At 41.3% G+C, this 16,149-nt stretch overlaps 1 protein-coding gene across 1 annotated transcript in view; it reads left to right on the forward strand.

Annotated features, from left to right (window-relative positions):
* Window positions 1-14,073, forward strand: part of rbpjb (recombination signal binding protein for immunoglobulin kappa J region b) — a 42,115-nt gene extending 28,042 nt beyond the window's left edge. Inside the window, exons 3-11 of the mRNA XM_072458490.1 lie at window positions 4,083-4,178; window positions 6,995-7,160; window positions 7,256-7,430; window positions 8,226-8,363; window positions 9,490-9,602; window positions 9,750-9,890; window positions 9,973-10,128; window positions 10,214-10,317; window positions 10,592-14,073. Of these exons, the coding sequence (XP_072314591.1) occupies window positions 4,083-4,178; window positions 6,995-7,160; window positions 7,256-7,430; window positions 8,226-8,363; window positions 9,490-9,602; window positions 9,750-9,890; window positions 9,973-10,128; window positions 10,214-10,317; window positions 10,592-10,910 (1,408 nt within the window). The 3' untranslated portion in view covers window positions 10,911-14,073. The remainder of the gene's footprint in view (window positions 1-4,082; window positions 4,179-6,994; window positions 7,161-7,255; window positions 7,431-8,225; window positions 8,364-9,489; window positions 9,603-9,749; window positions 9,891-9,972; window positions 10,129-10,213; window positions 10,318-10,591) is intronic.
* The last annotated feature ends 2,076 nt before the right edge of the window (window positions 14,074-16,149 follow it).

Here is a 16,149-nt window from a genome sequence, read left to right on the forward strand (position 1 = left end):
ACTTTACTTTTCTGCTAATGCAAATTTGGACTTCAGAACCCTTTCTTGTGGTACTTTGACTAACTTTTAACCATTATGCTGGTTGGAATCATTTATCTTGGTGTGTACTATATGATTTTGTATAGTGGTTTTCAAACTATGTTTGCTATAACTATGCAAATATTTGCTCAAAATAAAGTAAATTTAATCCACATGTTTGTCCTCCTCTGGGTTTGTCCTTGTTTTGAATTAGTGTAGCAATTTGGTAGTTTTATTTTAGACCTAGTTTCTCCCTTGTATTTGATCAGTCCTGTTTTAGTAGTGCATAGGACACGGGAAAAGGACCGGTTCAGGAACGGGCCCTAGAATAGGCCCTGGTGGGCCTGACCAATCACAGCGCAGGATTGTAGTTTGGTTAAAAGTCAAAAGAATGAACCACGAACAAGCACGGCCATGCTGACATACTTTGACCTGTTTTAGCAGATTTCCAGACTATTTGGTTTTTTGTGTGCATTTGAGGATGGGGAAGAAGTCTGCCCTTTTCTTTGACTGGATTTAACATCAGTCTGATTTCTCGGCTTCCTCTTGTTGTGATGCTTTTCGACCATTCAGATTAAATTCAGACATCCTAAGATTTTTATAGGAGATCTTCTACTGGGAGTGTTTTTCAGGCTTCCTATGAGTTATTTGTTCTTTTCTTCTGTGTCTATCTCTGTATCTACCTGCGTTGCATCAATGGAATTTCCCCATGTGGGACAATAAAGGATTATCTTATCTTATCTTATCTTATCTTAAAATCGTCAGGACGTTCCGCCCTCTCCTGACTGCTTTGGGCGAGAACCTGTCGAGATGGATCAATGTGTAGAACTCAATTCAGAAAGATCCACATTATAATCTGGCATGAGCCGGGTTAAGATCTGGTTCTCAGAGGGACAAATACTTTCTTAAACATAATTATGACCATACAGGAAATCACAATTTGTGTTGGCTAGGAGACACGCTGTGCTTTCTCGCTTCTTGTGTCATGTAACCTCATGTGTAGTGAAGGCGACCAGTGTTTCCCTTTTGTTTATGACTCATAACTAATATGCCAACTATGCAGTATTTAAATGGATTAGTTCCTCATTTAGAGATAGGACATAGGTCAAATTCTATTTGTAGATTCCACTACTTTGACTTTACTCCACATGTATTTGCGTATATATCTGCAGTCTCCTGCCTTTCATGCTGCTCTATTACACAGCTGTTAATGCTGCATTTAATGCTTCTGTGGCTTTGATGCGAGTCATGCGCTTGACACAAGTGAGGACTGTTCTCCAGGCATTAGACTTTCTCTTTCTTCATAAAGAACTGTTTGTATTTTATTACAATTGTATAACTTTGCTTGTTTTTACTACATTAATTTATCTTCACACTTGACATTTGCCAACTGGTGGCGTCCATCCGTTGTTACAGCCCTATCTTGTGTTGTTGCTCAGGGGGGGATTCCCAGTGTATTTCCCCTGCCTTTTAATTTATCTGGCAGATAACACTTTGCCTCAACAATATGGCACTGTTGCATGTCTAATTTTTATAGATCCATTGTTTCTTTTTCATGTTTGGGATGTTTTGAATATTGATGTTTGAGAAGAAATTCAGCTTGACATATATAGGGTATTGGTTGTAAACATTAGGTTTCACAAAAAAATGGCATCTTGGTGTGCTTGGGGCCTTATTTTGTGTTGTATTGACGGACCAATTCTGAATTTTGGGTCAAGAATTTTTTTTGCGTTAATTTATTGTCGCAAGCAAAGAGTCAGGTTAAAAGGACATCTCAAATAATACTTGTTATCGGGAGGTATGCGCTTTTCACCCGGTCTGGCCTGGAGGGGCCGTCAGTTCCCCCTTTTTTGCACTCCCGAAGCTCCCAAGTTTTCCAAGTGAAAATGTCCTCCTTACACAGTGACCTTTCACAGCTCTTTGACCTACATTGCCTTTAGTAAATCACTTTTTAAAATCCATTCAAACATTCCAAAACTGAGATTAAATTATAAAATCATGTAAATTGAATTCAAATTGAACTTCCCATCTCAATGTTACTTTTTCAAACTGCGCCTAGTTGGCCTACAGAGGGAAATAATATGTTCGTTTTTTTGTGAAGATATTCTGATGTTGTGATATTGTAATTGTGTAGCTGGATAGTCTATTTACTCAACTATGTGGATAAAGTGTGCATTCCTCTCTTCATCTTGTCTGTGGAGTTCCCCAGGGATAAGTAATAGTCCCCCTGTTATTTTTTTACACTAAGTTCTTGTTTCACTTGAGCCCTGGAGGAAGCGGCCAAGCATCAAGTGTGCTTTACTTAATGTGTCTCATATTTCCTTTTAACTAGTGCAATTGTGTGCACCTTTTTTCAGGCTTGGCTTGGGGTAACAAAGTGATTTTCTCCATGTGGTGAATCGATGCTATCATGTTACTTTATAATGGCCTCAAATGTTTGGAATTCAAAAATTGCGCATTCTTTCTGGCTTTTTTTTTTTGCTGGTGATGTGTGGATGAAAGTTCTAAACTTTCCGTGTCATTCCCGTCTAAAGTGAGAAACCTGAGCCAGTCGGTTATGAAATCATACTCTTTCCGACCCCCGCCTGCACCCCCCCTAACACAGACATGCACGACAGAGGCCCCACACTTTTCATAACAAAGGCTCTGTCCAGAATGAGCGTGCGGAGGGGGGGTGCGTGGTGAGTGGGACGCCCTGTACACAGCTCGCATGTCAGGTGTCATGGACATATGTGCTTCAGCTCCGTTTGATAATGCCTTTGCGGCATCTTAATTAGGCTTTGGAGTTTGAGCTCTGACTTGGCAGCTTTTTTCTTTTTTTTGTCAAACTGCTGTGGTGAATATTTAAAGGGAAAGATCAGATTGGGTGGAATTTGTGGCAGACGTCTGTGTTGTTCAGCACATTTTTAGTTTGGAGATGCCGACGGGAGCGCCACAGCTAAATTAAGTTCTGTGGTAAATGAGGGAATATTGTCCAGACAAGAATTGACAAGCCAGTGTAGACTGTAGGTTTTTAGATCTGTACCAGTATTATATCTGTTCCAGTATCATATCTGTACCGGTATTGGGTTTGGCCAATATACACTGATTATTACAAATATCAGTATAGTCCATTATTTAAAAAAAGGCAGATATTTAGCACCTACTGTATATTTTTTGCAGCTGCCCTAGTATGTTTGTGCCCATTTATCGTTCCCAGATTGTCCACAATTAATCAGATTTAATTTGATTGAATGAGAAAGAAATTGAAATAGAAGGGCAATTAGGTAAAAATGATAAAGGTATGTCCACACAATCATTCCACAAATGATTTTAAATGCAATATAAATACATTCTAATATTATTTTTACCAATGGGAAAGTTTATTTGTGATCTTAACTTCAACTTGACATATACTTGTGAGCCTTGCTAAGGATTTTAAAATCTAAATATTGGTATCCGTCAAAAGGAAAGCTGAGGAAATCCATATTGGACCAAGAAGAATGTACTATATTTTATTTACTTCTAAAGCAAACATCATTCACCTTTTTAACGTGTCAGAGTTATAGCCTGTAGATAAGATACAATTTTTTGTATTTCTTTTTTGTTAATGTAAATATAAAATCAACGGTCAATCAACATTTAACTTGTACCCATAATTCTTTACATTTTGGACGAATAAGGAGGAGTGTTATTCGTAGTTAATTCTAGTTCAGATTTTGTAACATTCTGACCCCAGTGGAGAACTTTTTTTTTTTCTTTTTTCTGCTGTTTTCCTTTCCTTCCTCCCTCCCTCCCCTTTCCCTCTGCGCTCCCTCACGTCGCTTCCCCTTTGCACCTCGCTGTCCCCCTGAGCCGGTCATTTATGGTTCAGGCCGGTCCGCCGAGATGTGGCTTTTTTGGCTAGTAGCTTACACAAGCCTTCCAGAGGTCAATGCAAGTGTACGATCCATCTGCTATGTGTTCTTGTGTTTGCTTTGAGTCGTCCTGTGCTCAATCATCACCTTTTTCCTAATTGCACCACGTGCCTACTGATCACAAAAATGAGCTAACGACCCCTCTTTTTTTTTGCATTTTATTTACAGAGAAGCAATGCGGAATTACCTAAAGGAGCGAGGCGACCAAACTGTCATGATCCTGCATGCGAAAGTTGCACAGAAATCCTACGGCAATGAAAAAAGGTGAGTGAAAGGCAAAGACACAGCTGCTTTCGAGTGAGATATGGAGAAGTTGGCCCTGGACTGTAATCCCCATCCACCTCGCAAAGGAAGGTCACGAACTCCACGGTAGAGCGAGGATTCTTACAGATAGAGCTGAGCGTGGTTAGAGGTGTAGATGCTTACAGGAAAACACTTGTAACAGTTGGCACAAGTGACAAAAACGTCTTGACTTCAACCTTACATTGTAGGGCATCACCTTTAGCATCAGTAACTCTCTGTTCAATATAATGTTCAGTCAGAAATGTTTAGAGCAGCGAGTAATTGTGACGGGTTCGATTTGTGTTACCCAGGTTTAATCTAATAATACTATGTAATAATAATACTATAAACGTCAGTCGTAGTGTAGTCTTCTGAACCAATGTTTGCCTAATTGCACTTCTATTTCAATTTTGACCGTAATCTGTGCCAAATATCACCCAATTTTTCACTATTGCCAGTTAAACATATTGATGAAAGTTGGTCAATATTGGCTTAGATGGCATCGCATTTTGTTTAATCGAGAGAATTGCAATTATACCACTGCCTGTCCAAAAAAAAGCCTACCACTGGATACCTGCTGCATGGGTTATGATTTTTGACCTGCAACACAATATTTAAACCCAACTGATGCATTTCTGAAACGACCACGTGGAAAGACGAATCCCGTGGTCATGGGAAAGATGTCGGTGTGTTTGAGAAGGGTCAAATCATTGGCCTCAAGCAGAGAAAACATCTGAGGAGAAGCAGAAGCTAATGTACTGCAGATCTGAACCCCAGTGAGAGTGAGCTGGAGAAGGCTTTGTGCAGTGGTCACTCTCACATCATCAACACAAGATCAACTGGAGAAAAATAATGCAACACTGGATGGAAATATATCTTTTAATATTGCAGAAGCTCTCTCTGTGGTGAATTATCCTGATATTAATCTCAATATTTTGCCCGTGATAATTGTGATGCAAAATGTTAATACCGTCCCAAGTCTAGTTCACATAAGCAGAAAGGGAAGTACATCTTCCTCTGCCTATTCCCTCTTCACTCCCCTTTGCTCCGGACACCTTTTTACCACTCCTCCTCCTCCTCCATCATCTTCCTCTCTCCCGAGTCTGTTTTCTTGGCCGTGTAGAACAGCGCTGCCTGCACTCTCATCAGGCCCATCTCAGGCTGAAACGATGATGAGTTTGGAGACACCACAGAGAGTCGTAGCTCACCGGGACAGAGGCAGGGAGGGGAAAGGGGAATTCCTCGTGTGTTTAGTCACAGTGACACAGTTGAGTTCTACTACAAACAGTGCAGCATGTGTCTGCTTCTACAGGTTTGTCCAGCTTTTGTTGTACACGTATACAATATGTTCACGGCAGAGTTAGAGGAGGACACTAGACTGACACACTTCTACTCCTACAGCCTTCACCTCACTGCTATTATGATGTATTGCTCTTTATGTTAGGGCTGCTCAATAAATCTATCTTGTATCTGTAGTTTAGTTTTTACTTCTATTCATATGCACACAGAATCTTACTTCTTAAACGTAAAAGCGGTCCTACTCCATGGCACTCTGTCTAGGTAAACAAATGCAACTACTACTTCTATTAGTAGTAGCCGTGCGGGCTTAAAAGCATTAAAAAAGTGTTGAATTTGATGCAAAAGTTGATCATGTATGGCCTTAACGGCATTAAATTCCACGCAAAATGATTACATTCATAATGCTTTAAAAAATGTTTGCTTCTTGTATTTGTCGTAGTGATGTTATATTTTTACAGCACTACAGTACTAATATTGCATTAAATTCCACCTAACGTGTTAAGATTACAGTTAATGTCTTAACACATCTTAATGTATTAATAGTAGTGTTTTCAGGAACATCTTTTCTTTCACCGGTAAATGTAAATAAGATGTTATATTTCTCTCCTGATGTTCAAACCATGTGCTAAAACAAGTTTATTAGTATCAGAAATATGAAACGACCCACAAAAGGGCAGAAATATCACTTTTGATACCCTTTATTCAGAAACGGAAGGCTTTTTATTTTTTAAAACAAAAGTGATCTACTCGATATTCAAATTTTGCTAAACAACATTCACAATATGATCATTATTTTGATAATTTACTTCCTCTAACTGCCACCACCCACTCTTACACTTCCACCGCAAAGTGTCGCTTGGAACCACTGGTACAACTATTTTAACCACTACTATACGCTGAGTGGGCGAGCTGTCCTTGCCACTTCAGGAAAAAAACAAGTCTTTTTTTTATCAGCAAGACTAAAACACTTTCTACCCAATACCACAACTAACTAGGCAGCTATGCACGCCGCAAAGGGATTTGTCTTAATTACGTCCTTTTTTTACAAAAAACATGCACACACACAAACACACTCACACACACATGCTGTCTGGCGCCTCTGATGTCTTGTCTGCATCTTGTAATAAACGGCACAGAAGTGAGCTGCAAATTATTTTTTGTGAAAAAAAAAGCCTCATTCTAGTTCCACTCACACAAGAGCATCACTTCATTGATGAATGCATTTGTATACTTTCTCCCCCAAAAGAAAGAATATAGTAGACCGTTAGCATGCCTGATATAAGAACAGTAAATCCTTAAGAAAATGATGAAATGTTGACCTTAGGATGAAGCCATATCAGCCTCAGTATATGTGGTTGAGATATCTTCTGTCCTGGTACAAGTCTGCCCTCTTCTGGTGTGAGATGTCACATGCAGCACGATGTCACGGATGAAGATGAAGCATGTTTCTCCTCCTCTTGTTCCACTGACACTAAAGCTGAGCTCTGCCCCTGGTGCAGGTTCTTCTGCCCCCCTCCCTGTGTGTACCTGATGGGCAGCGGCTGGAAGAAAAAGAAGGAGCAGATGGAGCGGGACGGCTGCTCTGAACAAGAGTCCCAACCCTGTGCCTTCATCGGCATCGGCAACAGCGACCAGGAGATGCAGCAGCTCAACTTAGAGGGAAAGGTAGTTCTCCGAAAACATACTTTTTTACTCCTTTAAATTCGAGTGTAATGTCATGTTTTTTTTAGGTTTGACTTTGTCGATTGTGTATTTCACAGAACTACTGCACAGCCAAAACCTTGTACATATCCGACTCTGACAAGAGAAAGCACTTCATGTTGTCTGTGAAAATGTTCTACGGCAACAGCGCAGACATCGGCGTCTTCCTCAGCAAGAGGATCAAAGTCATCTCCAAGCCCTCCAAAAAGAAGCAGTCCCTCAAGAATGCTGACTGTAAGTTGGTTTACACAGTAATGCTCGTTTATTTTAATTTAACCATGTATCTGATAAAATGGTCACGAGGATACAGTATTGAACTTAAATACAGTCACATTAAAAACACTTGCACATCTTGAGCAGGGGCAGCCAAAATAAATAGCAGAAATGTTGTGTAATTTAATAAAATGTATATGGAAACCTAATCTAGGTGCTGCCCAGTGATCGAGTGGTCTTCTCTCCTGTCTAATAAAGCCTACGGGCAACAAAATCTTAAAAAAAAACAAAGAAAGAAAACTTGGTCTAGACTGAGAACGACATCGTTTGCTGTGCTGGAAAAGTGCTATAAACATGAAATCAGATTTGTGGATCTTCTCGATAGAATGCTAGATGTATAGATAGCTGGATAGATAATACATACTAGATGGATGGATATTTTAGTAATCCTGAAGTAAATCCTCTTGTGCTCGTCAGCTAGTCCCAGGGTTGCATTGTACAGACGTCTTCTAAATCAACTAGTAATACAAAATTTGACTGACTTATTTAAATGACATATGAAAAGGTTATTGTTGTGGAATGAACGCCCATACAAAGCACAGAACTGACCCCGCGTCGATATGATAAGCACAATGACACACCATTCTTGACAGTGTACATCCTCTTGTGTCCACCAGAGGGCACTGCAGGCCCCAGTTCCCCTGTGGCGCTCTCAGCCTTCTTCATGGCTGCTCTGCCTTGTCCTTTTCCCAGGTTTGACCCTGGGGTTTGACTTTGTACGTTACATAAGTGTCTCCGTGTTTGTTCTGTTGACAGTGTGCATCGCATCAGGGACTAAAGTGGCCCTGTTCAACCGGCTGCGCTCCCAGACGGTCAGCACCCGTTATCTGCACGTGGAAGGGGGGAACTTCCACGCCAGCTCGCAGCAGTGGGGCGCCTTCTACATCCACCTATGTAAGTCTGCAAGTACCTCAAAAGTAAAGTGCTATTCCTGATCTGTACTACTGAGGTTTGATATGGTTAGATGAGCAACAAACTGTCCTGACCACTACTACTATTACTACCACTCTTACTACTACTAATACTCTTACTACTACTTCTTCTACTACAACTACAACTACTACACCTTCACCTGCTACTGCTATGACTACTACTACTACTACTACTACTACTACTACAACTACTACAAAGTCCTCAATTCTTGTTATGGAATGAGACATACACCGATGCTATTCCGTAACACATTGAGAACACAATTCAACTCAGAATATGAAACGACACAGAAATATCAGACATTTGTATGGCAAGCTTGGGAGAAAACGCTGGGCTGCGTCAGCCAGTACGTTGTAAGCAGCCTGGTGACCCTCCTGCGTCTCACCCCGTTTTTTCTCATGCTGGTTGGTTTTATTAGATATTCTGGAATAGGCGGGTCACATTTCTCATTGGTCAGGTTCACATCAAGGCACTTGTTTTTCAGCTGGTATTTTTCCTAGAGATCAAGCCTTGGGTAAACATTACCCAAACTCCTCTGGACTGTCACACCCCCTCCTGGGGCAACATTCTTTACGACACCTTCACAAACAAATGCTGTCACACACCCGTTTTTCTCTCAGACTAATGATGCAGATAATATATCACTATTATGCAGATAAAATACATCACAGAAATATAATCATATATTCACATTTTATCACAATTCTTGTTTTACTTTGATTTGTCCTTTTTATCAAACAACCAAGCTCAAGGACTTGAAGAGGAAATTTGAGATAATGATGAGAAATAATTTAATTTGTTTTAGTTGTCAACAAGCAAAGATTTTTCTCGTTTAATTATTTTTCTATTGTATATTGACACTTTTAAAATACTATCAACCAAATAAAGGTTGAAACATGGTGACCGAAGCTTCTTGACATTTTTGATTTAATAAAGCCTGTGAATTTGTTATTAAAGTATTTTCCTCTGAGTCTGTATGGTTCAGATAACGTGCTTATGGGTTATTTAATGAAGCGTTAAAGTGGGTAAATGCTCTCATGGGGTCAGAGATGGCACTAAAGCGGCCATCGTTGTGTCTTTGTCGCAGTGGACGACGAGGAGTCTGAGGGAGAAGAGTTCACTGTGAGAGACGGTTACATCCACTACGGTCAGACGGTCAAGCTCGTGTGCTCCGTCACCGGCATGGCCCTGCCCAGGCTGGTAAGAACTATTTACAGTATTAAGGTTATTGGTCCTTGGTGGAGATTATACAGTTTAGAGTATTAAAGTAGCATTATAAAACTCAATAAAATAGTTCAGATCGAGCGGTTAAAGCTTTAGCCTTACTCCACGTTACTTCCTTCTCAGATCATCCGTAAAGTGGACAAGCAGACTGCGCTGCTGGACGCCGACGACCCAGTGTCCCAGCTCCACAAGTGTGCCTTCTACCTGAAGGACACTGAGCGCATGTACCTGTGCCTTTCCCAAGAAAGGATCATCCAGTTTCAAGTCTGTGTCTCCGCTCAAAGTACAACCGCCTGACTCTTCTTCTGCCGTTTCACGCTTAACTGTGTTGTTTCCTTTCCTTCAGGCCACGCCATGCCCAAAGGAACCAAACAAGGAGATGATCAACGACGGCGCCTCCTGGACAATCATCAGCACAGACAAAGCTGAATACACTTTCTATGAGGGAATGGGCCCCGTCCACTCTCCGGTCACCCCTGTGCCTGTGGTGGAGAGCTTACAGGTACGCCATAGAGCTACGTCTGCATCGTAATATTAATATGACAAAAGACCAATCAGAGCTCTGACCGAAGCCCTGTTGTTTTCAGCTAAATGGTGGTGGGGACGTCGCCATGCTGGAGCTGACGGGGCAGAACTTCACCCCACAGCTGCGGGTCTGGTTTGGAGACGTGGAGGCGGAGACCATGTACAGGTGAGTCTCCTGACCTCCCATGTCTGTGTTTAGAGGATATTTTACAAGCTTCATCCCAGCAATGGACCACGCCTGTGATAAAGAGCCCCAGAGTCAGACTTTGAGGGACTGTTTCCATGTACTAAAGTCAAATCAGTATCAGATATATTGCCAAAGCAGCTCTTGAAAGTCGTGAAAAGTGCTTAAAAACTCATTGCGGTGAATCATTTGGAGTGGTCGGCAGTAAAGATCAGGTCGAGCACCTTTCAGACGTGTGCGTGTGCTCCCCCTGCAGGTGTGCGGAGAGCATGCTGTGCGTGGTGCCCGACATCTCTGCGTTCCGTGAGGGCTGGCGCTGGGTGAGGCAGCCCGTGCAGGTGCCCGTCACCCTGGTGCGGAACGACGGCATCATCTACTCCACCACGCTCACCTTCACCTACACCCCGGAGCCCGGGCCCCGGCCGCACTGCAGCGCCGCGGGGGCCATCCTGCGCACGGGGAACTCCAGCATCCTGAACAACAGCAGTCAGGACCCTCCCAACGTGTACGGCCCCGCAGGCACCAACCCGGGGGTCACGTCCACGTCCTCCAACGCCGCGGCCGTGGTCTCCTAACACACAACTCGGCGCACACAGACTGCAAAGGACGAACGGACTCCCTTAAAGTGCTGAATTTTTTGGATGCAAAGAAAAAAAGGCGGGGCAGAGGAGCGGGAGGGGTCTGAAAGAAGTCCCGCTCCTGCCCGTCCACTTCCTGTGGGGGAGGGCGGGCTCAGAGCACCAGCACCTTTCTACAGCTGTGAGAACATCTGCCGCCAAAAAGATCCGACATGTTGGGAATGCCGCTTTAGCCCTGTCTACCACTTGTTCTTTACTGTTCCCATTGTGGTTTCCCAAGCAGGTGGATGTGATGTTGTCAGATGCAGAGGGACACTCAGACGTGCCGATTGCATAGTTTTTATGGACCAAGGATCTTGTATAAGCTTTAGTAAAGGTACATTTTTCTCCATACCTTTTTTGTATTAAACATATAGTACACTTTTGTTACCAAATAGTTTCTACTCTTCCTCTGAGCTCGGGCCCTGTGTTCCCTGGTCCAGAATCCCAGCCTGTATTTTACGTGAACTTCCAAACGCCTGCTCTTCAGTCTTCAGAAGTTCACTTTTGTTTTGATACTCTTCTTCTGTTGGGAAATTTCAAGTCTTGGTTGTGTATTTACATAAGCGAAGGTTGTTTTATTTGTTTTATAATTGGGGAATAACCTCAGAGGGCCTATTTTTATCATTGGTTTTTATGAAGTCTTTAAAAGAAAAGCTTTAAGCAATGCCTTTGCCTTGCCTGCAATACTTTTACGTGGCTATGTCTCGAAGTGCTGTCCATCTGACAGGAGCCATAGCAGAACCCAAGACTTCCATGGTTACGAGACATGTTCAAACTAATGTAATAAGTAGTCATTGACTCAAACTAGCCTTAGTACTGTATATTGACTGTGTACACAGTGGCCCCAATCACATATCTAATGGCGTGTATCTGTCGCTCTGTTGGTCACTGTCACGTATCAGTAAGATGGAGGACTGCAGAGGTCTTCCCGTGTGCTCCACTTCAGCCGCTCTTACTCCAAAAAGTGGGGTGTGATGAACAGACACTTTTCAATTTGATGTGGCCTTACCGATAACTTCAATTTCCAAATGTGTCACCTTCTATCTGCTGTTTACTCACCGTGGAAGAACCTGTGCATAGCACAGACCCGCTGTGGCCTGGCCTCTTCTCAGCGCTGTTGTGCCGAGCAGCCTTCTCTTCAGTTTAAAGTCCAAACCTGTTTTTATGACCATGTGGTGCCCGGCACCTTCACTTTGGTACAGTATGTGTGAGCGCTGTAAGCTCTGTCCGCCTTCTAGCCTTTACAAAGCTCCTGTGGTTTTCTCTTCTCTCAAACTTACACTATATGTACATGTAACGTCACTGTTCCGTAGTTGCACTCACAGCGCCTCCTGTTGGAGTAAAAAGGCCTTCTAACTGTATTGTTGAATATTGCATTTCCAACAGCAATACTGTACAGGTCATTTGTGTTTTCATTGTTTGTCCGCCTGAGCACTAGTTCACCAGCCAGCAAATATAAATATCAAATATATATATATGTATGTGTGCGTATGCGTGTGTCTTGCATAGTTGCTGTAATGGAAAAATGAGTCAGACTCGCTCCATTTCAAATTGTGAAGCCCAAAAACAAACTTGAGGTTTATGTCTTCCACCAAAACCCAAATGTCTGCTCAAGGCAAACACACGTTCAGAGGCGATGTGTCCAGTGTTGTGTCCATCTGTGCTGCGTCCAGCCGCTATGGGACAAGAGCTGCTGTCACTCGAATGTTTGTTAAAGGAAGTGTTTCAATCCGTCAAACAAATAAGAGAAAGAACAAACTGGATTTTCTTGTTAAAAAAAAAAAAAAAAAAAAAAGTCAGATTAAGTTATGCCCCACAAGTTGATTATTAACATTAATGTTTTATATTGTATATTTTTAAATTATTGGTACTCCCTTGTCCTCTTGTCTTATGTCACAAAGAAGTGCATTATGGCCCTTGCCGCCTCGTTTGGCGTGAGGTCATCTAGTTGACCACTCCAGTCGGTGCTGCAGCGCGAGTGTAGCATCCTTAAACACAAAGTCTTCACGTTGACCTTTACAACGAGGCCGACCCTTTAAAAACTTTTTACTCTCCAAAAACTTAAAACAAACTAATGTCTTTTTCGTTTCTCTCAGACCCAATCCGACCCTCCCGTTTACACGCGGAGCGGCCCTTTTTGGGGTCCGTCCTTCACACTTATCCCGGACACACGGTTACATTGGCTCTCCGAGGGGCGGCGACGGTCCTAGTGCGACGTCGCCCTGACAATCCGAGCTGGTTTACAGTTTGAAATAAAGGCAGTTCTGCTATAGAAAACAAACAAAAAAGGGGCGATTATGTTACACGCCTTTTGCCGAATCCTTCACAAAACAAACCGCTTCTGTCTCGCTCTCTCCACACGTCCGGTTTTATCATGTTCTCTTCTTCTGAAAGCAGCTGTTCATTTGTGTTTTTATTTTTTTATTTTTCAAACGAGCTCTGAACAATGTATGTATCCTCTAATATGCCAAATGTCTTTTTATAATGTAGTTTTCATGCACTGCTAAACGAACAGGGCCGAGTGAGTGGCAGCTTTAAACTATTAAAAAAAACTAAAGAGTGTGGAGCCCTTTTGTCGCACTCAGCCTTACTTCTCCTTAAAGACTTTTTCGTGGCTGTTTGCACTAGACGCTACCATTTTTAACGTTTTCCCCCAGACTTTTCAACAGTATTTTCACGTGTACATTTGGGATATTCTCGCTTACCCACTTCCTAAAACTTCCGATCTCGTCTGGCGTAGCTTGGATTTCACCTCGACTCGTTCTCGTTCTCATGTCCCGGCTCTTCACTTCCTACACTCTTCACTGTAATAATGTATTGATCTAGTAAAAGTGGTGCGCAGAGGTGTCATTGTGGTAGATATACTCAAAAGGGTCGCTGATGGTAGAAACCTGTGCCGTTTGTTAACATTTTAGCAATAAAGAAAACAAAAGGGGATGTGTTTTTTTTCTTTTTTAATTTTATATATAACATTAGTTTGTTTTTTGTACATATTGCAGCTCCAGATCATGCTCAAAATCTGTATGTCATTAAAAGAAGAAAAAAAATAGAGAAAAAAAACCAAAAACTTGCAATATTGGCATAAAAATGAGAATAAAAACGTGATATAAAATTTTAACGGTGTATTGTTTTTAATTGATATTTACACTTTTAACGGTTTTGCACATACATCCAGGTAAACTTCATTTGAGTGTTTTTAAAGGGACAGTAAATTGTATAAAATGCCACAAAAGTCTTATAATTACAATAGAGCTCGGGATTGCGTCAGTAGAATGTGTTTTTTTTTTATAGGCTTTATTAGAGGATGAGAGCGGGAAGGACATGTAGCAAATTGTCTGAGCCGTAATCAAACTCTCAAAGTACAAAGATTCTGGCATATGTGTTATCTACTCTGCCACAACACAGTTCAAAGCTCTAACTTAAACCGAATGATCTGTTCTTAAACATATTGTGTGATGAATGTGTATGTGTAGCGACAGCGGTTTATAGAGTTGTTTCACGGCTCTTATATTCATTTTTTAATGCTATTTTTACTGATGCATCTGTTTTTTTACACTGCTGCTGCTGAAAAAAGAACAAGTTCCAGTTGTTTTGATGTTCCATCCCGAGCTCTATTCTTGGAGGTGATTACAACCCAGTTCAAACCCGTCTCGATCATCTTCCATTATGTAGAATCTTTACATTGTACTCTAGAAGAAACGCCATGGGAAAAGTCTTAATGTTTTTTTGAACCTGCTCACTTTGAATCGCTCTTTATCATGGTATTTCTCAGCAGGAGAAAATGACTGTACTTCTATGTCATTTTGTTTAAATGTCTGTACATCACTTAAAGTGCATATGACAGGTTTGACTATGTCTTTGACTACGACACGATTATATTTAAGATTTTTGTATGGATTTAGCCTATTTTTCTCCAGTTTGACAATTGTTTATAGTTTATACGTTTATAATTCTACTTCCTTGAGCTGCAGATGTTCAACGATACTGTAAACAATGGACAAAATCCATGTAAATTACACCTGATAACACCTTTTTATTAAATGTACACTGTCACTACACTACACATTTCTGAAGGAATGGGGCTCATTGATCACATAGGCAGAGGGATTCTGTTTGAGAACTCTTAATGTTTCAAATTGTCTTCACAATCTGCAACTTGACTGATATAAAACTATGATAAATATTTATCAAATGTTCTATCTCACCAAACCATGTCAAACTTAGAAAACCATGAGAACATAGTCATATGCACTTCAAAACCCATTCAAGGATGTGATTCTTTGTGAATGCAATAGAATTCTGAATTTAAAACACATTATTCTGACTATTACACTCAAAATTCTGACTTTTAATCTTCATATTCCTCAAACCAAGATTTTTTTTTAAATTCTCACTTCCTTTTTTTTCTGCCTGAAAAGTGCTTCCGTAGATATCTCTTCTCTCTCCTCCACTACATTTTGAACTGCTCTGAAAAGCATAAAGAAGCTCAATTTAGGCCTAAAGTCGACTTTATTTTACTTTTACTTGTATTGCATTATATTTGTGCCTCTGTACGTGTACTTTAACATACGTAACAAAGCCGAGTACTAGTCAGAATCCACCACTGCATCTACTTCACGAACATAATGCACTATCCCTCTAAAAGCTCACATATATAGGCACACACTAGAGCCAAAGATGTCTTATATTCACTTGTTAAGGCTATACTATCAACACAGATCCATTAAGATGTATACAAAAAGCATTAAAAGGGCTGCTCTTCTTTTACATTCAAGGCAATGACATGAGCTCAGTGTCTGCGGTCATCGAGCTTTCATCACATACCGCTGCAGGTTAAATATGTTACAATAGGCACATGCACAAAATGTATAGAGTCCATTCAACACAACAACAGCTTTCACCTAAAAACAACAAAAAACACACAGTTGCTACATTTACGCTATGCTTTTTTTAGACTCCAGCGGGTGGATATCGGATGCTAATGCCGGGAATTTGCTCTTTGAAGCCGAGTATACAGGTGTTTAGAGTCCCACGACAAGATAAGGCTGCTCCAGTTTCTCATAACAGAAAGGGGACAAAACACACATGAGGTCAAGGGCGACAGCTGAACTCGAGATGCACTTCAGTGAGGCTGTTTTCAAGCGACTGAGTAATGGGAGCGAGCAAGCGCCTTTGGGAGCCATGACTTAAGACC

This window comes from Eucyclogobius newberryi, unplaced genomic scaffold (genome assembly GCF_026437365.1).
Source record: "Eucyclogobius newberryi isolate DKJ021-1_F unplaced genomic scaffold, fEucNew1.0.hap1 SCAF_22, whole genome shotgun sequence".
NCBI lineage: Eukaryota > Metazoa > Chordata > Actinopteri > Gobiiformes > Gobiidae > Eucyclogobius > Eucyclogobius newberryi.